At 43.3% G+C, this 24,731-nt stretch overlaps 1 protein-coding gene across 2 annotated transcripts; it reads right to left on the bottom strand.

Annotated features, from left to right (window-relative positions):
• Positions 1–213: 213 nt before the first annotated feature.
• Positions 214–16,984, bottom strand: LeuRS (Leucyl-tRNA synthetase). 2 transcript variants are annotated; one of them, XM_070087593.1, is made up of 6 exons: positions 16,963–16,984; positions 9,769–9,969; positions 8,690–8,756; positions 8,378–8,526; positions 7,511–7,785; positions 214–3,469 (listed from the first exon to the last, which is right to left on the bottom strand). In XM_070087593.1, exons 2-6 carry the CDS (start codon positions 9,967–9,969, stop codon positions 646–648), a joined length of 3,516 nt encoding a protein of 1,171 aa, XP_069943694.1. In that variant the 5' UTR covers positions 16,963–16,984; the 3' UTR covers positions 214–645. The 2 variants fall into 2 exon arrangements, with proteins under 2 accessions (XP_069943694.1, XP_053634011.2); XM_053778036.2 differs by lacking the exon at positions 16,963–16,984 and adding an exon at positions 16,762–16,909.
• Between the last annotated feature and the right edge of the window lie 7,747 nt (positions 16,985–24,731).

Raw genomic sequence — 24,731 nt, 5'->3', positions numbered from 1 at the left:
AAAGATTAAGAGATAGTCAGCTGGTACAGTAAGTTTTAGTAGTTATGGAATCTTGTCACTGCTATATTACAACACTTTTAATGCATCACATATATAAGACCACTGTTTTATTATATCACATTTGCTTTATTACTATAATGGGGTAGTACTACACCTGTAGTATAAAATGCTCAGGGAATGGAAAGCTTGATCCAAGGAAAGGGATAGTTCAAATTCTTGGATTAGGTGTACTTTATTGGAACTCAAATGTTCGCTTTTCTGCACAGGGATAAAGCATCGGTTTTGTATATATGTGGTTGAAGATTTATATAATCCATACCTTTATCTGCATTTTACAGTTTAACATATCCAAATGTAGTACAAGGGTCGCTAGTGTATAATTCTGATAACTGGGAGTCGTCAGACTAAATAACTAGAGTGATAAAAGGGGGACAAAAAATGACTGTTATAACAAACAATAAATTAGTTTTCCATTTATAGTGTTAACTAAATAAAAAAATGCAATGCAAATGTCACTGAATTTTAAGCAAGATATTAAATTTAAAAGAATGTAATAAATAATTAAGAATACTGTATGCATTAACTGTAAAGTAAATTTTTATATTTAGTAAAAATCTTTCAGATATTACCAGTGTAATTTTAAAGCTATTGCACCATGTACAAAATTCTAGTTCCTAGAAAAGCTGAAGTTCCACTTGATGTAAAATGTATAGTATTATCTTTTAGCATTAGCATGATCTTCTCGTTCAGTTCTTCAGTCTCTCTCAGAGGATTAACCAAATTTGGGATTATCCTTGGTCCAAGAAGTGGGTCTTTGTATCGATGGAGAGTGACTTTCATAGATGGCTTTACACAACGTTCTCGTCGTCTCAGACGGGCTGACACAGAAGCTACTGTGTCTTTCTCATAAATAGGAAGCTGACAGTGGAATAGTCCAATATGAGGCTGTGGATTGATAAAAGATAAGGAAACTGAAGAGGCTATGGTGAAGGTCAAATAGGGCTCTCCAGGTACTACTTCATCTTGAGTGCGCTCATTGTCGCACTCTTCTGTCCAACACATCTGAAGCCCCTCCAGATCCAGAGTGCCACGTAGATAGTCAATATTCTCTTCCAGAATGCTACGCTCGTCAAAATCTAAAGTATCTCTTAGGGCCTTTTCTCCTAATGTGTTCAATCTCTCCCTCACTGCTTGAGCAAAGGGCATAACTTTCTTCATGTACTTTTTGAGATTTGGGTTACTTCCCAATGACCTTGATAATTCTTTGTTATCTGGGAGACAATTATTGTTTGCTTTGTACATATCCAGCATTGTTGTTAAAATAATACTTTGCCACTTAGGAAAGGTCTTTGCTATCCATATGGTGCCATGCGAAGGTGGTTGTGGTAAGGCAAGATTTTCACCTTTTTTAGCCTTAGTGGGAGATGTGTAGGCCTTAAGACGCAGTCGAAAGCGGTGAGAAACATCAGCAAGATATTCTGAGGCTCTTACAAGTACAAGATCTGGTTCCTCAGTTGTCGGCCATCTTGCATGAAGTATAGATCTAGCGTTACCTAGAATTTTTTGCCAAATGTAGTCACATATATGGGGGCAGATGGGAGCAAGCAAGAGCACTTGTGTATTAAGATAACGTTGTACAAGGTCCAAGTGCAGACCAGTCTGAACTTGTGCCCGCTCACGATACTGGTGAAACAAATTGCTGTACTCAAAGAATCCAGTGCGTAGTGCTTCCTTAAACAACATTGTTTTATAATAATCGTCAGTTTCCCTTATCTTTAAATTCATCTCTGACATAAACATCTTATCATTCACCGAGGTAGCTGGGCCAGTACGCATTGAATCTTTCTCTGCCATTAGTTCTTTAGCTAATTCAACAAATGTCCAAAGCCGTAGTACACCAGAGTCTGCCACCTGAGTTTCAAAATTTGCATCCTCTACAGAGTCTCCAGCATTAGCCAGTGCCAGGCGCATACCATCAGCCCCATAGCAGTCAAGAGCATCAGCAAGGGTCAAGAAATTTCCTGTTGATTTTGACATTTTTTCAGAATTAAGAAGAAGATGGCCATTAGCACGAATCCCTTTGGGCCATTTATCAGGTTGAGTAGGCCAGATTGCAGTGTGGTTGTACAAGAAATAAGTTAAATGGTTGGGTACAAGATCTTTGCCTGAAGCTCTCAAATCAACTGGATACCAGTAACCAAACTCCCTACGCATTTTATCGAGAGCTTCCTTCTTTATTCCTGTTTCTGGTACTACATCAGTCTGATAAAAAACAAAATCCCATACTTCTGGGGTCATTTGCTCAGGTTTGATGCCAAAATCACCATAAACAGAACCATAAACATCTTTATGTAAAATATGACACACAGTGTAGTAAGCCATATAAATTGTAGAATCAGAGAGTGATTCTATTAGCCATGTCTCATCCCAAGGTAGACGTGTTCCAAGGCCATACGTTCGAGAACAAGCGTGGCCTTTCAACCACTCTAGAGTAGCGTCAAAATTGCGTCGAACATCTTCGTTGTAAGTTTCCAGGGAATCTAGGTTCTTCTGGGTTTCAGCTCTCCATTTGGGCTCACCATAGTCAAGGTACCATTGATCACAGAGTGCCACAACACACTCATCACCTGATCGGGAAATAATCTGCTTCTCAGGCTCTTGATAAATCATAGCTTCCTTTTTCTTTACTAACATATCCTGTATTCCCTTTTTAACATTTTGTACCTTCTGTCCTTTAAAATCTCCCACTAAGAGAATCCCTTCATAAAAACCATGAAGATATACCTTTTCTTTTGCTTCAATTAGTTTTTCTTGGTCATTCTGAGACTTTATTCCCATCATCTGGCAGACTGATGGAGCACTAAGAGTACCATATTCAGGCACATCAATAATTGGGATAGGATCTACATTCACCATTTCTTCAGTTATGCCATATTTTTCCCGCAATGCTGGTTTATTCTTTAGATCCACAAGTGCAGCAAAATCATCAGGAGCATCAGAGGGCACTGAAGTTACAACTCCTGTACCTTTATCTTCCTTCACTGTCAGCATGGGTAAGGTGTAGATAGTTTTGTAACAGGTAAGGGGTGCAGTAAGTTTAGTTCCCATTAGGTCATAACCCTTGAGCTCCAATATTGGTTTTACTTCATTTTCTATACTTAACATCCCTTGGAAAGCCATATTTCTTGCTGCTCTGCGTGTACACACAACAATGTCACCATCTTTCATTTCTACAGCAACATATGTCAAATCTGGTCCAAGCCAACAGTTTGTCTGCCCATACATAGTTTCTGGTCTGAGAGTGGCAGCAACTAGGAACACTGTCTTTGGGGTCAATACTGCCAGTTTTCCTGAAAGCTCTTGCACTTTCATTTTAATAAGTGTATACTCCTGTGGAGCAACACCTTCTCCTGATGACCGATCATGATCCATGCATGGCTGACCATCCTTTGGTGAATATACTGTGTACCTGCAAAGCATAATGTATTTCACCATTTTTAAATTATATGAATATTTAATTTGTTTCATATACAATATTTAGGTTATAAAATAATTCAGTGTTATATGCTACATCCACTCAAGAAGTTAACAATCATTTACATGACAAAGATATATTACTGTCTCACCACCCAGAACATGCCATTCATTTATTTTTTTTTTTAACAAGTTGGCCGTCTCCCACCGAGGCATGGTGACCCAAAAAGAAAATACTTTCATCATCATTCAACACTTTCACCTCGCTCATACATAATCATTGTTTTTGCAAAGGTGCCCAGAACACAACAGTTCAGAAGCATATACATATAAAGATATACAATATATCCCTCCAAACTGCCAATATCCCAAATCCCTCCCTTAGTGCAGGCATTGTACTTCTCATTTCCAATACTCAAGTCTGGCTATATAAAAATAACTGGTTTCCTGAATCCCTTCACTAAATATTACCCTGCTCACTCTCCAACAGCTCATCAGGTCCCAAATACCATTCGTCTCCATTCACTCCTATCTAACAAACTCACGCATGCTTGCTGAAAGTTCAAGCCCCTCGCCCACAAAACCTCCTTTACCCCCCTCCTTCCAACCTTTTTGAGGACAACCCCTACCCCGCCTTCTATGCCCTACAGATTTATATGCTCTCCATCTCATTCTACCGTGATTCATTCTCTCTAAAAGACCAAACCACCTCAACAACCCCTTTTCAGCCCTCTGACTAATACTTTTATTAACTTCACACTTTCTCCTAATTTCCACACTCCGAATTTTCTGCATAATATTTACACCACACACTGCCCTTAGAACATCTCCACTGCCTCCTCCCTGTAGCATTTACAACCCAAGCTTAAAACCCATATAAGAGTGTTGGTACCACTATACACTTTCATACATTCCCTTCTTTGCCTCCATAGATAATGTTACCATGACTCACGAAATCATAATGACACAATTGCAAACAAACCATACCACGGGCGGGGATAGAACCCGCAATCAGAGTCTCAAAACTCCAGACCGTTGCGTTAGCCACTGGGCCAGCTAGCCACAAAAAGATTCATCCAACTAGGTATATTTCTACACCACAGGAAGGTTAGCATAGGCACCACTGTGACCACAAATGCAAGTTTTTACCGACGAATCTTCAGCTAGCATGGCTGTGACGAACTCTAGCTCAAGTCCCCTCAAAACCGTCAACATGACTCATGAAATCGTAATGACTAACGTGATGGTCTGGAGTTTTGAGACTCTCTGATCGCGGATTCTATCCCCGCCTGTGGTATGGTTTCATAGATAATGTTTTTTGTCTCCCCATATACCTCAATGCACCACTTGCCTTTTTTCCTTCATCAGTTCTATGGTTAACCTCATCCTTCATACATCCATCTGCTGACACGTCAACTCCCAAATATCTGAAAACATTCACTTCTTCCATACTCCTCTCCAATTTGATATCCAATTTTTCTTTATCTAAATCATTTGATACCCTCACCACCTCAACCACCACTTTCAACTTTCTACCTTTACACACTCTGCCAAACTCGTCCACTAACCTTTGCAACTTTTCTTTAGAATCTCCCATAAGCACAGTATCATCAGCAAAAAGTAACTGTCAATTCCCATTTTGTATTTGATTCCCCATAATTTAATCCCACCCCTCTCCCCAACACCCTAGTATTTACTTCTTTTACAACCCCATCTATAAATATATTAAACAACCATGGTGACATTACACATCCCTGTCTAAGACCCACCTTTACCGGGAAGTAGTCTCCCTCTCTCTACACACCCTAACCTGAGCCTCACTATCCTCATAAAAACTTTTTGCAGCATTTAGTAACTTACTACCTATTCCATTACAGTGGACCCCAAACGTACGATGTCCCCAACCTACGTTAAAACTAACCTACGATGCATTTCAGCATAAAAATTTGACCCCAACGTACATTGAAAATCGACCTACAGCATTCGTCTGGTACCTGTCCACATGTCTGTCCGTCTGAGTGCGCCTCAGTTGGCCTGCCTTCAGTTAGTGTGCCAATGTTTACAAGCCAGAGTGGTCGCTCCCAAGCATACAATCGGAATATTTTGTATTATTCCATTGCTTTTAGTGCTTCTAACTGCTAAATAAGCAATCAAGAGCACAAAGAAAGCTTCTAGTGCCAACCCTGTGGTAAAAAGGGTGAGAAATACTACTGAAATACTATCGTACCACAGTCAGCTGCTGCTGCTGCTGTAGCACCATCAGCTGCTGCTGCTGTAGCACCGTCAGCTGCTGCTGCTGCTGTAGCACTGTCAGCTGCTGCTGCTGTAGCACCGTCAGCTGCTGCTGCACCATGGTCAGCTGCTGCGGCACCATGGTCAGCTGCTGCTGCACCACGGTCAGCTGCTGCTGCACCACGGTCAGCTGCTGCTGCTGTAGCACCGTTGTTGGTGTGGCTTATCAAGAATACCGAGAAACAATTAACCCCAGAGGGTTAGCCACCCAGGATAACCCAAGAAAGTCAGTGTGTCATCGAGGACTGTCTAACTTATTTCCATTGGGGTCCTTAATCTTGTCTCCCAGGATGCGACCCACACCAGTCCACTAACACCCAGGTGAACAGGAAAAAATGCCTGGAACTAGTGCTCATATTGGTGAATTTAAGGCCAGCAAAGGTTGGTTTGAGAGATTTAAGAATCATAGTGGTATACACAGTGTGATAAGGCCTGTTCTGGAAGAAAATGCCAAACAGGACCTACATTACTCAGGAGGAAAAGGCACTCACAGGCACTCGTGTATGTACTACTCTACTATTGTGCACGTATCCTTCTTATCCTTTTTGTGTGTAGGAAAATGTATATTTCATGTGGTAAAAAAATTTTTTTCATACTTTTAGGCATCTTGCAAGGATTAATTTGATTTCCATTATTTCTTGTGGGGAAAATTAATTCAACTTACGATCATTTCGTCTTACAATGGGCTCTCAGGAACAGATTAATATCGTAAGTTGGGGGTCCACTGTACTTGCAACACCTGCCACATTGCTCCCCTATCCACTTTATCATATGCCTTTTCTAAATCCATAAATGCAATGAAAACTTCCCAACCTTTATCAAAATACTGTTCACATATAAGCTTCAATGTAAACACTTGATCTACACATCCCCTACCCACTCTAAAATCTCCTTGCTCATCTGCAATCCTACATTCTGTCTTATATTACCTTATATTAAACTTATATTACAATTCAACATTTCTCAGTTATCACCAGTATCAAGACATGAATCACACTATGAATTTCTGTAACAAAAATACCCATAAAGTTTTAAGCATAAATTATATTATTTAGCAAAAAAATTGACTAGTCTTACTGCATGCTTGAAATGTGAATATGAGCACTGAGAGCCAAAGTACAGTGGAATTTCAGTACTCAAACTTAATTGGCTCCAGAAGGCTGTTCTAGTGCCGCTCTGTTCGAGTACAGAATAAATTTTTCCCAACCAATTTTCTTTTTGGCTGGTTGTTATCACTAACCCTCTTAGGCCCCCATGGTGACTTATTTATACAAATATAAGAAACAAAAAAATACGAAGAAACACGAAACAGTTTGCAGCGAAGTTCTGGCAGGCCGTGTTAGTTTGGGTGAGTGTCAAGCAAACGGTCGACTACCAAGCAATTTGTTTACCGAACAAAGCGTTCAAATACCAAATTGTTCGAGTAAGGAGCTGTTTGAGTACCAAGGTTCCACTGTATTTAGTCTTCTTCCACAGCTAAATTAAAATTTCTGTTGTTAAGATCCCATACCTCACAACCATATTAATCAAGACAATGATCACTTACAGGTTGTAAATTGGATCTAAAATCCTGGATTTTTTTTTTTCAACAAACCTGCCGTATCCCACAGAGGCAGGGTGACCTAAAAGGAAAAACTCTAGTTTTGCTTTTTAAATCTAGTAATTTATACAGAAGGGGTTACTAGCCCCCTTGCTCTCTCCTGAGTAGATGCCTTCATAATAAGATTAGTTCAAAATACATTACCTTTTTCCAAATTGAATTTTGCCTCTTTCCTTGAGATGGAGAAATTGCCATCGAACAAAAGAGTCATAAAAAGGATTACGATCTGTTGTAATGAAAGATCTTCTCCAATCTACATGGAGTCCTACTCGCTTGAGATCCTTCACACAAAGTGGTGGGAAATACTGAAGCCAGTGATCTTCATCAGTAAACTTTTCAATCTCCTCATCCTTAATCCCAAGGCTCTGCATAATTTGCCATTGGAATTTAATGCCTCCAGTTTTGGCAGCAGCTTTACTCTAGAAAAAGAACATTAATTTACTCGAGTATGAATTAATATTTTTTAACAGTTTTTTCTTTTTACAAAAATACAACAATATACACAGGGCACTGATTGTTTTAGCATAAATGAACTTGTAGCAGATTAAAAATTAAGTAAATATGAAGTGGGATAGAACAGACCTTTATCATATTTGCAAATGAAAGTTACTATACATGAATACATGACAAAGATCAAGGACTTAAATGAGATATTTACAACTAACTTTCTAAAAAATGTCATTATGTAGTGTTGGTGTCATTTTATTCATGAACAATGTTGCATACAACAAAAATCACTAAATGTAAACAAAAACTTATGAAATCCATATTTTTCCTGCAGAGCAAGGAAAAATACGGTGTGTCCTGGCCAGAATGTAACATACGTTAAATCTCGACTTGGTGAGGGAATGAGATTTTGTATATCATATTAAAAAAAACTTCACTACTTTGTGGATTAATCACATTAAACAAACTAACCAAAGAACAGAACTCTAAAAGTAATACTTGACTTGGATACAAATTACCCAATCTCTTTCCATACTTTTCAAAGATTTTAATTATTTTTTTTACCTTTTTACCCCTAGCCTTGTCAATGACAGCCACTTCTTTGGGCTGTGTAATCCGCTGGTCTTCATCATTGTCTTCAGGGAATTTGGGTGGACACCCAAAGTCAGCAACCTCTCTTTTCAGCTTGTCTGCACTAGCTTTTATTGGCATGCCTGAAAAAATAGCTCAAGTTGAAGTTACTGTTCAGAAATAAAAATAAAGCTATATGTTTCCCCAATTCATCAGATTAGCCCAGTATATATAGTTACTGCAGTTAATCACCTATTAAACATATAGATATCCAGAGTTAAAAACCATTCTTTGCTAGAAAAATACCTGTACAATGTAGTCCAAAAGGAAAAAGGCATTTCTTCCCCTTCATACGTTGGTACCCCACAGCAAACTGAAATCAAAATGACTATTATAAAAATCACCCATAAAGGGTTTGAATAAGTGATACAGAAATGTTCAAATTTACTAGACAAATAGTGTAATAAAACAAAAGCTCCCTGTACTTCACTTGTGTATATTTTCAACTGATAGTAACCAGTTTTTTCTGTAAGATCAAAGTGATTCATTACTTTCCATATACACTGCACTACTTGATTAAAGTTGACTTATCAAGTGAAGTTTATGTCTTCTCACTCTCACATATTCTCCTACAACATGCTTCCACCACTTAAAAATCCAGCAAGCCTTCACATTAAATGCCTATTTCAACACTCCTTCCCAACTTTGTATTTTTATTACACTATTGTACTGATATCCTAACCATACCTCCAATGAAAAAGCAGGGGCATGACAAGTACACTTAAGAGAGAAGTTAGTGTTACAGGTCCCTGATACTTCAATGCTCTCCCTCCAGGAATAAGGGAAATTACCAACAAACCTCTGGCTGTCTTCAAGAGAGAACTGGACAAGTCTCTCAAATCAGTAACTGATACGTGGTCTGTACACTGGAATGTGTGTGACCAGCAGTAGCCGCCTCTTTGACCAGTTTTTGATCCTCCAGGAGGTCTGGTGTAGGGTTAGGCTGCAGAGGCACTGACCCCCAGAAATGTACTTTAGGTTCATGTATTCTTTCCCTTGCCATTCATCCCACATGACAAACACTCTTTCCCTTTCTCTCTCTCTTAATACCAATATTAAAGAAGGAAACAGACCAGCCAAAGATTTATGGTAATTATTTATAATCTATCCAACAAATAATACCTTGTCCACTAAAGAACATGTAAAAGACTTTCTAAACTTACCCAATTTACACACCTCATTCGTATGTAAACTGGGTACACTACATGGATATACAGGCATATCAATGCAGTTAACACCCTTAACAATGGATCAACAATGCTTTGCTGGTTGCTGCTACTATAGTTTCCAATATGAAAAAAAAAAATTGTATTTAAAATGCTTACCTCACATTTGCTGAGGGAGAATGTGTGCCCCAAATGTAGGCGGCCATTCATGTAAGGATAAGGAAACGTCACCATGAACTTTTCCTCAACACTACCAGCCAAGTCTGCTGGGGCATCCTCCTCAAAGATACTTTCCTCATCCCACTGTTTCTGAATTAATGATTCTATAGAAAGTAAATCTTCCAGTTTTTTACGAGACATCTGAAGAAAAAAAAAGTTATATTACATAGGTTTAAAGAAAACGCTTAACAATATAATACAGTGGAACCTCGTTTTTCGGCCGCTGCTTTTATCGGCCAATTCGTATTTAGGCCGGTTTTTCGGTGGAAATTTTGCTCTATTTCAGCCACTGCCTCGTATATTGGTCGTACGTATTAGACGCATCAGCCCAGGATGCCGCATGTAGGCGAGTCAGGCTCCCTTTGTCTGTCAGCAAGTGAGCATATACTCTGCGTATGCATCCAAACATTTCCTTAAAATCCACTGTTTTTGGTGGTTTTTTATTAAGTGTGACTGTGAAATAAGTCACCATAGGATGTATGGCAAAAACAAATCAACAATCACTTCTATCCTGGCAAAGAAAGAACAAATCAAGGAAGCTGATGTGGCTTGTTTATTAAGTGCAACTATGAAATAAGCCACCATGAGCATGGAGCGTAGCAGGCTGGCAGGGAGTGTAGTAGGCAGGCAGGGAGTGTAGCAAGCATGCAGGGAGTGTAGCATGGAGGCAGGGAGTGTAGCAGGCAGACAGGAAGTGTAGCAGGCAGGCAGGAGTGTAGCAGGCAGGCAGGGAGTGTAGCAGGCAGGCAGGGAGTGTAGCATGGAGGGAGGGAGTGTAGCAAGCAGGCAGGGAGTGTAGCAGGCATGCAGGGAGTGTAGCAGGCATGCAGGGAGTGTAGCAGGCAGGCAGGGAGTGTAGCATGGAGGGTGGGAGTGTAGCAGACATACAGGGAGTGTAGCAAGCAGGCTGGGAGTGTAGCAGGCATGGAGGGAGTGTAGCAGGCATGGAGGGAGTGTATCAGGCATGGAGGGAGTGTAGCAGGCATGCAGGGAGTGTAGCAGGCAGGCAGGGAGTGTAGCATGGAGGGTGGGAGTGTAGCAGGCTTACAGGGAGTGTAGCAGGCAGGCTGAGAGTGTAGCAGGGGAAACAGGGGGTGTGGAAGGGAGGCAGGGAGTGTGGAAGGGAGGCAGGGAGTGTAGAAGGGAGGCAGGGAGTGTAGAAGGGAGGCAGGGAGTGTAGAAGGGAGGCAGGGAGTGTAGAAGGGAGGCAGGGAGTGTAGAAGGGAGGCAGGGAGTGTAGAAGGGAGGCAGGGAGTGTAGAAGGGAGGCAGGGAGTGTAGAAGGGAGGCAGGGAGTGTAGAAGGGAGGCAGGGAGTGTAGAAGGGAGGCAGGGAGTGTAGAAGGGAGGCAGGGAGTGTAGAAGGGAGGCAGGGAGTGTAGAAGGGAGGCAGGGAGTGTAGAAGGGAGGCAGGGAGTGTAGAAGGGAGGCAGGGAGTGTAGAAGGGAGGCAGGGAGTGTAGAAGGGAGGCAGGGAGTGTAGAAGGGAGGCAGGGAGTGTAGAAGGGAGGCAGGGAGTGTAGAAGGCACTCAGGGAGTGTAGAAGGCACTCAGGGAGTGTAGAAGGCACTCAGGGAGTGTAGAAGGCACTCAGGGAGTGTAGAAGGCACTCAGGGAGTGTAGAAGGCACTCAGGGAGTGTAGAAGGCACTCAGGGAGTGTAGAAGGCACTCAGGGAGTGTAGAAGGCACTCAGGGAGTGTAGAAGGCACTCAGGGAGTGTAGAAGGCACTCAGGGAGTGTAGAAGGCACTCAGGGAGTGTAGAAGGCACTCAGGGAGTGTAGAAGGCAGGCAGGGAGTGTAGCATGAAGGGAGGGAGTGTAGCAGGCATGAAGGGAGTGTAGCAGGCAGGGAGGGAAGTATCCCCAGAGAGGGCTTTGATACTTGAAGTCCTTATGGAGGGGGATTCCCCTTCCAAACAATAATCAGTCCTCCCTCTCTCCATAAGCCAACAAGTCTTCAATAAAAGTATGTAATAGTGAATGATTCAAATATTTTATTTTATTTAGTTCTCATTGTTTTGTGTGAGTAAAACTATAACTAATCTTTAAAAATGTATTTTTTGTGAATATTTTTAGGTGTCTGGAATGGATTAATTGTACAGTATTTACATTAATTCTTATGGGAAATATTGCTTTGAATTTAGGCTGACCTTCTGGAACGGATTATGGCCAAAAAACGAGGTTCTGCTGTATTTTAAAGAGTATAAATGGTTGCCTAACTATCCACAAACATGAAAAATTATGTAACAACTGGCAGGCATGAAGGGCATAGTGTATATTTACAAATTACGATTTTATTCTGAATGGCACATATATTACTAATGCTCATCATGCAACCCATCCTCTTAGCTCCCATAACAATCTATATGGATTTCTCATATGGCTTGCAGCAAACTTTTCAAGTAGGTTAAGTTTGGTTGTCCTCTATCAATAAAAATTTCCAAATATAATATACTACAATTGAAACAGCATAAATATAAAATGAAGTCCATAAAAAGTTCTGGGACAAAGACAGAAAATGCACATCAACTAAGTGCAAAAGAAATAACTATGTAAGATTTTCATGGCTTAATGTAACTTCATCAATTACTCATTTGACTGTCTTTACAACTGTGAAATGATATCTATGTTTAAAACCTCTGGTCTGAGGTTCGATTCCAGGGCGAGTGGGAACGTTTCCTTACACCTGCTGCCCCTGTTCACCTAGCTATAAGTATATACCTGGATGTTAGCTGACTGGAGTGGGTCTCATCCTGGGATAGAGGATTAAAGGACACCAATAGAAATAAGCCAATCTGATAGCATGACTTTATTGTGCTATCCTGGGTTACTAGCCCTTTACCTGGAGTGGGTTTTGGGGGTAAATGCCCTCACAGCCCAGCCTGAGACCAGACCTGGGTTAATAATCTGAACAAAATTTTTTTCCTCTTCAAGTCACTAGATGCTCTAAGCTCCAGTCACTGAATAAGACACATGCAACACATGGGTATCTTTGTTATGAAGATATTCCACAACTGGTTGGCTAAACATCATAATAAAGATACAGTGGACCCCCGCTTAACGATCACCTCCAAATGCGACCAATTATGTAAGTGTATTTATGTAAGTGCGTTTGTACGTGTATGTTTGGGGGTCTGAAATGGACTAACGTACTTCACAATATTCCTTATGGGAAAAAATTCGGTCAGTACTGGCACCTGAACATGCTTCTGGAATGAAAAAATATCGTTAACCGGGGGTCCACTGTACTTAGGTGTTGCACACATCTTATTCATCAACTTGTTGGTATCACTAATCTAATGCTCACTAGTTACCAGCTGCTACAAGTAACCAGCTACTGCATAAAAAATTTTATCTGGATTATTAACCCTGGATTATCTAGGCTGGAATATTGCTGCACTCTAACAGCACCTTTCAAGGCAGGTGAAATTGCCGACCTAGAAAATGTACAGAGAACTTTCACGGCGCGCATAACGGAGATAAAACACCTCAATTACTGGGAGCGCTTGAGGTTTCTAAACCTGTATTCCCTGGAACGCAGGAGGGAGAGATACATGATTATATACACCTGGAAAATCCTAGAGGGACTAGTACCGAACTTGCACACGAAAATCACTCACTACGAAAGCAAAAGACTTGGCAGACGATGCAACATCCCCCCAATGAAAAGCAGGGGTGTCACTAGCACGTTAAGAGACCATACAATAAGTGTCAGGGGCCCAAGACTGTTCAACTGCCTCCCAGCACACATAAGGGGGATTACCAACAGACCCCTGGCAGTCTTCAAGCTGGCACTGGACAAGCACCTAAAGTCAGTTCCTGATCAGCCGGGCTGTGGCTCGTACGTTGGTTTGCGTGCAGCCAGCAGCAACAGCCTGGTTGATCAGGCGCTGATCCACCAGGAGGCCTGGTCACAGACCGGGCCGCGGGGGCGTTGACCCCCGAAACTCTCTCCAGCTAAACTCCAGGTAATAGGAATAGTAATCCAATATGTCATTGAGGACAATGCAGCCCACACCAGTTACTTAGCACCCAGGTACCTACTTACTGCTGGGTGAACAAGAGCCTACAGGCATAAGGAAACATGCCCAACGTTTCCACTCATACTGGGGATCAAACCCAAATCCTTCAGTGTGAGCTGAGGTGGCTACCAACTGAGCCACGAGACAATAAATCACTAATACATGAGAGCAAAATTAGCACAATACAAATTCCACCTTAAATTTATAATTATTTACCGGCCTCTTGAACCTACCAGCCTACTACAACAAGCACTACTCTATGAAACTACAGCCATCAGTTATAACAACCATCATAACTACCAGACTGGAGTTTACCTGGAGAGAGTTCTGAGGGTCAACGCCCCCGCGGCCCGGTCTGTGGCCAGGCCTCCTGGTGGATCAGAGCCTGATCAACCAGGCTGTTACCTCTGGCTGCACGCAATCCAACGTACGAGCCACAGCCCAGCTGGTCAGGTACCGACTTTAGGTGCTTGTCCAGTGCCAGCTTGAAGACTGCCAGGGGTCTGTTGGTAATCCCCCTTATGTATGCTGGGAGGCAGTTGAACAGTCTCGGGCCCCTGACACTTATTATATTGTCTCTTAACGTGCTAGTGACACCCCTGCTTTTCATTGGGGGGATGTTGCATCGTCTGCCAAGTCTTTTGCTTTCGTTGTTTACCTGGAGAGAGTTCCGGGGGTCAACGCCCCCGCGGCCCAGTCTGTGACCAGGCCTCCTGGTGGATCAGAGCCTGATCAACCAGGCTGTTGCTGCTGGCTGCACGCAAACCAACGTACGAGCCACAGCCCGGCTGGTCAGGAACCGACTTTAGGTGCTTGTCCAGTGCCAGCTTGAAGACTGCCAGGGGTCTGTTGGTAATCCCCCTTATGTATGCTGGGAGGCAGTTGAACAGTCTCGGGCCCCTGACACTTATTGTATGGTCTCTTAACGTGCTAGTGACACCCCTGCTTTTCATTGGGGGGATGTTGCATCGTCTGCCAAGTCTTTTGCTTTCGTAGTGAGTGATTTTCGTGTGCAAGTTCGGTACTAGTCCCTCTAGGATTTTCCAGGTGTATATAATCATGTATCTCTCCCGCCTGCGTTCCAGGGAATACAGGTTCAGGAACCTCAAGCGCTCCCAGTAATTGAGGTGTTTTATCTCCGTTATGCGCGTCGTGAAGGTTCTCTGTACATTTTCTAGGTCAGCAATTTCACCTGCCTTGAAAGGTGTTGTTAGTGTGCAGCAATATTCCAGCCTAGATAGAACAAGTGACCTGAAGAGTGTCATCATGGGCTTGGCCTCCCTAGTTTTGAAGGTTCTTATTATCCATCCTGTCATTTTTCTAGCAGATGCGATTGATACAATGTTATGGTCCTTGAAGGTGAGATCCTCCGACATGATCACTCCCAGGTCTTTGACGTTGGTGTTTCGCTCTATTTTGTGGCCAGAATTTGTTTTGTACTCTGATGAAGATTTAATTTCCTCGTGTTTACCAAATCTGAGTAATTGAAATTTCTCATCGTTGAACTTCATATTGTTTTCTGCAGCCCACTGAAAGATTCGGTTGATGTCCGCCTGGAGCCTTGCAGTGTCTGCAATGGAAGACACTATCATGCAGATTTGGGTGTCATCTGCAAAGGAAGACACGGTACTGTGGCTGACATCCTTGTCTATGTCGGATATGAGGATGAGGAACAAGATGGGAGCGAGTTTATCTGGAGTTTATCTGGAGAGAGTTCCGGGGGTCAACGCCCCCGCGGCCCGGTCTGTGACCAGGCCTCCTTAGGTCAGTGTCCCAGGATGCGACCCACACCAGTCGACTAACACCCAGGTACCCATTTTACTGATGGGGAACATAGACAACAGGTGGAAAGAAACACGTCCAATGTTTCTACTCTGGCTGGGAATCGAACCCAGGCCCTCACCGTGTGAAGCGAGAGCATTAACCACCAGGCCACCAGAGCCTGTGCCTTGTGGAACAGAGCTTTTCACCGTAGCTGCCTCGGACTTTACTCTGTTGACGACTACTCTCTGTGTTCTGTTAGCGAGGAAATTATAGATCCATTGACCGACTTTTCCTGTTATCCCTTTAGCACGCATTTTGTGCGCTATTTCGCCATGGTCACACTTGTCGAAGGCTTTTGCAAAGTCTGTATATATTACATCTGCATTCTTTTTATCTTCTAGTGCATTTAGGACCTTGTCGTAGTGATCCAATAGTTGAGACAGACAGGAGCGACCTGTTCTAAACCCATGTTGCCCTGGGTTGTTTGTGAGGAAATTATAGATCCATCTACCAACTTTTCCTGTTATTCCTTTAGCACGCATTTTGTGCGCTATTACACCATGGTCACACTTATCAAAGGCTTTTGCAAAGTCTGTATATATTACATCTGCATTCTTTTTGTCTTCTAGTGCATCTAGGACCTTGTCGTAGTGATCCATCAATTAAAACAACCAGTATTTATAACTACCAGACGAATCATCAGTTAAAACAACCAGTATTTATAACTACCAGACTACAACCATCAGTTAAAACAACCAGCATTTATAACTACCAGACTACAACCATCAGGTAAAACAACCAGCATTTATAACTACCAGACTACAACCATCAGTTAAAACAACCAGCTGTTATAACTACCAGACTACAACCATCAGTTAAAACAACTAGTTGTTATAACTACCAGATTACTACAACTAACAATGTCGCAGCCACAAGTGTTGCCAACGATGTTAGTTAACAAGACTGTTATGACCAAGCATATGGTTCTTCACAACATACGGACACCGAGTCTGTAATACACTTTAACATCATTACACTTGTCTTCTTAATAAATATAACCGGGTGAAAAAGTATATCGTCACACCGCTTATACGGAACACATCTATTTGAATATAGTCTGCAAATGACCCTTCCTAACGAGCTAATTACCTTGAAATATGACTGAAACAATCAGAGTGAGTGATGTAAACACCGGCTGCCCACAACAGTCCTGGTCACACTGTTCGAACTCCTTCCTAGGCCACGTCATATTCTTATTTAACCACGTCAAATAAAAATGCACACAATTTAAAGCAACTGATAGCACTATAAAGTGCAGCTCAAACAGCTTTGGCTTGATTTTGATGTTACCTTTAATAGTGTTGCTCTTAATTTAAGGCTGAATGTGAATTCGGAAACTCTTCAGGGATGCGAATGCCAGTTCCAGCTTACAATCGGGTACAACGTGCTCAATATTTTCTAGCCTTTGATATTTTTTTATTCTAACATATAAGAGCTAAAAGTTAGATTAATTCTTGTGTATATATATGTGTGTGTGTGTCTTCCCGGAAAATATTCCGGAAATCAACGCCCCCGTGGCCCGGTCTGTGACCAGGCCTCCCAGTGGATCAGGGCCTGGTCAATTAGGCTCTTACTGCTGGCCGCATGTAGTCCAGCGTACGAACCACAGCCCGGCTGATCCGGCACTGCTTTTAGGTATCTGTTCAGCTCCCTCTTGAAGACATCCAAGGGCCTATTGGTAATTCCCCTTACGGTTGGTGGGAGGCTGTTGAACAGTCTTGGGCCCCGGACACTCACTGTGTTCTCTTAGTGTACTAATGGCGCCCCTACTTTTCATTGGGGGTATTTGCACTGCCTACCCAGTCTTTTACTTGCGTAGGGAGTGATTTCTGTGTGCGGATTAGGGATCATTCCTTCTAGGATTTTCTAGGTGTAGATTATGATGTATCTCTCGCCTGCGCTTCAGTGAGTACAAGTCAAATTACTACAAAAATGGTTCTACATGACCATAATCTTTAAAGGGGTGGACCGGTAAGCCAGCGGAAGGCCTCGGTCAGATGACCAAAAGCTCCAAAGGCGGGTCATCATCTGACTAAGACCTACGTCAGGAAACATTTGTCCTGTTTCCTGACGAACCTTACTTAGCCTAACCTAGTACAAGTCAAGTGCTTCCAAGCGTTCCCAGTAGTTACAGTGTTTGATGGAACTTACATATACAGTAAAGGTTCTCTGTACATTCTCTAGATCTGCAATTTCACCTGCCTTGAGTGGAGATGTTAATGTACAGCAGTATTTCAGCCTAGTGGGTGTGTGTATATCTGTACTCACCTAATTATAGTTACAGGGGTCGATTCATATCTCCTAGTCATTGTGGTAGTCTACAAGCCTCCGGATGCAACATCCCAGCAATTCCAGGAACAGCTGTTAAAAATTGACCACTGTCTGGAAAATCTTCCAGCTCCTGCACCCAACATCTTGCTCCTGGGGGATTTCAACTTAAGGCACCTAAAATGGAGGAATATAGCAAATAATATTGTTGCAGTAATAACACCAGGAGGCAGCTCTGATGAAAACTCACACTCACACGAGCTTTTAAATCTCTGCACAAAATTCAATTTAAACCAGCAAATAATAGAGCCTACTAGACTGGAGAATACACTAGACCTCATCTTCACTAACAATGATGATCTGATAAGAAATGTCACCATATCAAAAACAATATACTCAGATCACAACATAATTGAGGTTCAGACATGTATGCGTGGAGCCCCAGACCGACATAATGAGACTAGTCACGAGGGAGCATTCACCAAATTCAACTTCAATAACAAAAACATAAAGTGGGACCAAGTAAACCAAGTCCTAACCGATATAAGCTGGGAAGATATACTAAGCAACACAGACCCTAACTTATGCCTAGAACAGATTAACTTGGTGGCACTCGAAGTATGCACAAGGCTTATTCCTCTAAGAAAAAGGAGGAGTAGATGTAAAATAGAAAGAGACAGGCGCTCCCTTTACAGGCGACGGAAAAGAATAACAGAGCGGCTAAAAGAGGTCAATATATCTGAAATGCGTAGGGAGACACTGGTCAGAGAAATAGCAAGCATCGAACTTAAGCTAAAGGAATCTTATAGGGTCAGGAATCGCGGGAAGAACTAAAAGCCATAAATGAAATCGAAAGAAACCCAAAGTATTTCTTCTCCTATGCCAAATCAAAGTCGAGAACAACGTCCAGTATTGGGCCCCTACTTAAACAAGATGGGTCCTACACAGATGACAGCAAGGAAATGAGTGAGCTACTCAAGTCCCAGTATGACTCAGTTTTTAGCAAGCCGCTAACCAGACTGAGAGTCGAAGATCAAAATTAATTTTTTATGAGAGAGCCACAAATTTTGATTAACACAAGCCTATCCGATGTTATCCTGACGCCAAATGACTTCGGACAGGCGATATATGACATGCCCATGCACTCTGCCCCAGGGCCAGACTCATGGAACTCCGTGTTCATCAAGAACTGCAAGAAGCCCCTATCACGAGCCTTTTCCATCCTATGGAGAGGGAGCATGGACACGGGGGTCGTCCCACAGTTACCAAAAACAACAGACATAGCCCCACTCCACAAAGGGGGCAGTAAAGCAACAGCAAAGAACTACAGACCAATAGCACTAACATCCCATATCAATAAAATCTTTGAAAGGGTCCTAAGAAGCAAGAACACCACCCATCTAGAAACCCATCAGTTACACAACCCAGGGCAACATGGGTTTAGAACAGGTCGCTCCTGTCTGTCTCAACTATTGGATCACTACGACAAGGTCCTAAATGCACTAGAAGACAAAAAGAATGCAGATGTAATATATACAGACTTTGCAAAAGCCTTCGACAAGTGTGACCATGGCGTAATAGCGCACAAAATGCGTGCTAAAGGAATAACAGGAAAAGTCGGTAGATGGATCTATAATTTCCTCACTAACAGAACACAGAGAGTAGTCGTCAACAGAGTAAAGTCCGAGGCAGCTACGGTGAAAAGCTCTGTTCCACAAGGCACAGTACTCGCTCCCATCTTGTTCCTCATCCTCATATCCGACATAGACAAGGATGTCAGCCACAGCACCGTGTCTTCCTTTGCAGATAACACCCGAATCTGCATGACAGTGTCTTCCATTGCAGACACTGCAAGGCTCCAGGCGGACATCAACCAAATCTTTCAGTGGGCTGCAGAAAACAATATGAAGTTCAACGATGAGAAATTTCAATTACTCAGATATGGTAAACACGAGGAAATTAAATCGTCATCAGAGTACAAAACAAATTCTGGCCACAAAATAGAGCGAAACACCAACGTCAAAGACCTGGGAGTGATCATGTCGAAGGATCTCACCTTCAAGGACCATAACATTGTATCAATCGCATCTGCTAGAAAAATGACAGGATGGATAATGAGAACCTTCAAAACTAGGGAGGCCAAGCCCATGATGACACTCTTCAGGTCACTTGTTCTATCTAGGCTGGAATATTGCTGCACTCTAACAGCACCTTTCAAGGCAAGTGAAATTGCTGACCTAGAAAATGTACAGAGAACCTTCACGGCGCGCATAACGGAGATAAAACACCTCAATTACTGGGAGCGCTTGAGGTTCCTAAACCTGTATTCCCTGGAATGCAGGCAGGAGAGATACATGATTATATACACCTGGAAAATCCTAGAGGGACTAGTACCGAACTTGCACACGAAAATCACTCACTACGAAAGCAAAAGACTTGGCAGACGATGCACCATCCCCCCAATGAAAAGCAGGGGTGTCACTAGCACGTTAAGAGACCATACAATAAGTGTCAGGGGCCCGAGACTGTTCAACTGCCTCCCAGCATACATAAGGGGGATTACCAACAGACCCCTGGCAGTCTTCAAGCTGGCACTGGACAAGCACCTAAAGTCGGTTCCTGACCAGCCGGGCTGTGGCTCGTACGTTGGTTTGCGTGCAGCCAGCAGCAACAGCCTGGTTGATCAGGCTCTGATCCACCAGGAGGCCTGGTCACAGACCGGGCCGCGGGGGCGTTGACCCCCGGAACTCTCCCCAGGTAAACCCAGGTAGCCTCGCCTCTTCACTGGTCAATACTAGGTCCACTCTCCCTGCTCCCTGAGTCCTGTCGTACCTCTTCTGAAAGCTGTGTATGGTCCCTGCCCCCACTAGGGATACCAAGCCCATGATGATTCTCTTCAAATTGCTTGTTCTCTCTAGGCTGGAATACTGCTGTACACTAACATCCCATTTCAAGGCAGGCGAAATTGCTGACCTAGAGAATGAACTGAGAAGGCACACGTAAGTACTTTAAAGTACCTAAATTACTGGGAACGGTTAAAGTCCCTTGATTTGTATTCCTTGGAATGCAAGAAAGATACATGATAATATACACTTGGAAAATCCTCGAGGGATTAGTACCAAATTTGCACACTATAGTCACTCCCTACAAAAGCAAAAGACTCGGCAGGGGCTCCACGAGTACACTAAGAGACAACACAATAAGTGTCAGGGGCCCAAGAATGTTCAACTGCCTCGCAGCATACATAAGGGGGATTACCAAGAGACCCCTGGCTGTCTTCAAGAAGGCACCGGACAGACGCCTAAAGTCGCTACTTGATCAGCCGGGCTATCGGTTCGTATGTCGATTGACGTGCGGCCAGCAGTAACAGCCTGGTTGATCAGACCCTGATCCACCACGAGGCCTAGTCACGGAGCGGGCCGCGGGGGCACTGATCCCCGAAACCCTCTCCAGGTATACTACACCACTCTTCAGACTATTCCACTTTCTAACAACTCTATGACTGAAGAAATACTTCTTAACATCCCTGTGACTCATCTGAGTCTTCATCCTCCAATTGTGACCCCTTATTACTGTGTCCCATCTTTGGAACATTTTGTCTGTCCACCTTGTCAATTCCTCTCAGTATTTTAGGTTGTTTTTGCCCCCCTCCCTATCTCTTATGCCCTCCAGTGTCGTCAGGTCGATTTTCCTTTACCTCTTCTCGTAGGACATGCCCCTTAGCTCCGGGACTAGTCTCGTTGTATTACTATTATTATTATTATTATTATTATAAAAAAGAAGCGCTAAGCAGTCTCGTTGTAAACCTTTGTACTTTTTTTAATTTCTTCACGTGCTTGACCAGGTGTGGGTTCCAGACTGGTACTGCATACGCCAGTATGGGTCTGACGTACACTGTGTACAGAGTCCTGATGATTCCTTAATAAAGTGCCGGAACGCTATTCTTAGGTTTGCTAATGTGTGTATGTGTACTCACCTATTAGTGGTTGCAGGGGTTGAGTTACAGCTCCTGGCCCTGCCTCTTCGCTGGTCGCTACTAGGTCCACTCTCCCTGCTCCATGAGCTTTATTGTATATCTTCTTAAAATGTGTATGGATCCTGCCTCCACTACATCACTCCATCCTGTTACATTTCCTAACAGCTCTATGACTGCAGAAATACCTCCTAAACATCCTTGTGACTTATCTGAGTTTTCATCGTCCAGCTGTGACCCCTTGTTGTGTCACATCTCTGAAACATCCTGTCCCTGCCCACCTTGTCAATTACTCTCAGTATTTTATAAGTCGTCATGTCTTCCCTATCCCTCCTGCCATCCAGTGTCGTCAGGTTGATTTCCCTTAACGTCTCCTCGAAGGATGTTAGTTGTGTGTGTGCGTGTGTGTACTCACCTAATTGTGGTTGCAGGGGTCGAGACTCAGCTCCTGGCCCCGCCTCTTCACTTACTGCTACTAGGTCCTCTCTCTGCTTCCTGAGCTTTATCATACCTCTTCTTAAAACTATGTATGGTTCCTGCCTCCACTACTTCACTTGCTAGGCTATTCCACTTCCTGACGACTCTATGACTCTATGTGTGTGTGTGTGTGTGTGTGTGTGTGTGTGTGTGTGTGTGTGTGTGTGTGTGTGTGTGTGTGTGTACTCACCTAGTTGTACTCACCTAGTTGAGGTTGCAGGGGTCGAGTCTAAGCTCCTGGCCCCGCCTCTTCACTGGAAGCTACTAGGTCGCTCTCCCTGAACCATGAGCTATATCGTACCTCTGCTACCTTTGAAACTTGTCATGATTGTGACCAGCTCTACCTGGAGCTCATTACCTTTGTAAATTCTCATGTTTAATGTGTTTATGATTCATTACGTTTGCAATTATTCATGTGTGACCAGCTCTACCTGGAGCTCATTACCTTTGTAACTTGGTCATGATTATGACCAGATCTAGCTCATTACCTTTGTAACTTGCTCAGCTATCAAAACTTTGGAGTCCAGTCCCTGGACCAATTATGTACCTCTGTAATCTTTTGACTACCGCCCACAGGATGGGTATGGGGTGCATAATAAACATATTAAACTAACTAACCTCTGCTTAAAGCTATGTATGGATCTTGCCTCCACTACATCGCTTCCTAAACTATTCCACTTCCTGACTACTCTGTGGCTGAAGAAATACTTCCTAACATCCCTGTGATTCATCTGTGTCTTCAGCTTCCAACTGTGTCCCCGTGTTGCTGTGTCCAGTCTCTGGAACATCCTGTCTTTGTCCACCTTGTCAATTCCTCTCAGTATTTTGTAAGTCGTTATCATGTCCCCCCTATCTCTCCTGTCCTCCAGTGTCGTCAGGTTGATTTCCCTTAACCTCTCCTTGTAGGACATACCTCTTAGCTCTGGGACTAGTCTTGTTGCAAACCTTTGCACTTTCTCTAGCTAGGTGTGGGTTCCAAACTGGTGCCGCATACTCCAATATGGGCCTAACGTACACGGTGTACAGGGTCCTGAACGATTCCTTATTAAGATGTCGGAATGCTGTTCTGAGGTTTGCCAGGCGCCCACATGCTGCAGCAGTTATTTGGGTGATGTGCGCTTCAGGAGATGTACCTGGTGTTATACTCACCCCAAGATCTTTTTCCTTGAGTGAGGTTTGTAGTCTCTGGGACCCTAGACTGTACTCCGTCTGCGGTCTTCTTTGCCCTTCCCCAATCTTCATGACTTTGCACTTGGTGGGATTGAACTCCAGGAGCCAATTGCTGGACCAGGTCTGCAGCCTGTCCAGATCCCTTTGTAGTTCTGCCTGGTCTTCGATCGAATGAATTCTTCTCATCAACTTCACGTCATCTGCAAACAGGGACACCTCGGAGTTTATTCCTTCCGTCATGTCGTTCACAAATACCAGAAACAGCACTGGTACTAGGACTGACCCCGGTGATAAGATAAGATAAGATAAGATTTCGTTCGGATTTTTAACCCCGGAGGGTTAGCCACCCAGGATAACCCAAGAAAGTCAGTGCGTCATCGAGGACTGTCTAACTTATTTCCATTGGGGTCCTTAATCTTGTCCCCCAGGATGCGACCCACACCAGTCGACTAACACCCAGGTACCTATTTGCTGCTAGGTGAACAGGACAACAGGTGTAAGGAAACGTGTCGGAATTTCCACCCGCCGGGAATCGAACCCGGGCCCTCCGTGTGTGAAGCGGGAGTTTTAGCCACCAGGCCACCGGGCCTGTGTGTGTGTGTGTGTGTGTGTGTGTGTGTGTGTGTGTGTGTGTGTGTGTGTGTGTGTGTGTGTGTGTGTGTGTGTGTGTGTGTGTGTGTGTGTGTGTATGTGTGTGTGTATGTGTGTATGTATGTGTGTGTGAATGTGTGTGTGTGTGTGTACTTACCTATTTGTGGTTGCAGGGGTCGATTCACAGCTCCTGACCCCGCCTCTTTGCTGGGCGCTATTAGGTCTACTCTCTCCCTGCTCCATGAGTTATATCGTATCTCTTTTTAAAGCTCTGTATGGATCCGGCCACCACTACATCACTCTCCCCCCTCAGGGAAGGTTCCTTGATGTTGGTGAGGGGCACTTGATTTAGGGAATTGGATCTGTGCTCCAGTTCCCCGAATTAAGCCTGAATGCCTTCCACATCCCCCCAGGCGCTGTATAATCCTACGGGTTTAGCGCTTCCCCTTGATTATAATAATAATAATAATACATCACTCTCCATATTGTTCCACTTCCTGACAACTCTATGGCTGAAGAAATACTTCCTAACATCCCTATAACTCATCTTAGTCTTCAACTTCCAGTTGTGACCTCTTGT

The sequence above is a fragment of the Cherax quadricarinatus genome, chromosome 22 (genome assembly GCF_038502225.1).
Source record: "Cherax quadricarinatus isolate ZL_2023a chromosome 22, ASM3850222v1, whole genome shotgun sequence".
Classification (NCBI taxonomy): Eukaryota; Metazoa; Arthropoda; class Malacostraca; order Decapoda; family Parastacidae; genus Cherax; species Cherax quadricarinatus.
Note: the sequence above shows the minus strand (reverse complement) of the source record. Positions and strands in the feature narration are given on the sequence as shown.

Bases quoted from the DNA above. Each gene is read 5' to 3' on its own strand.
- LeuRS (XM_070087593.1), bottom strand. From the start codon at position 9,969: ATGTCTCGTAAAAAACTGGAAGATTTACTTTCTATAGAATCATTAATT. The intron at 7,786-8,377 runs GTAAAAAAAATA...TTCTTTTTCTAG, and splicing joins ACAAGGCTAGGGGTAAAAAG to AGTAAAGCTGCTGCCAAAAC. The intron at 3,470-7,510 runs GTAATGTATTTT...TATGCTTTGCAG, and splicing joins AAAATTCAATTTGGAAAAAG to GTACACAGTATATTCACCAA.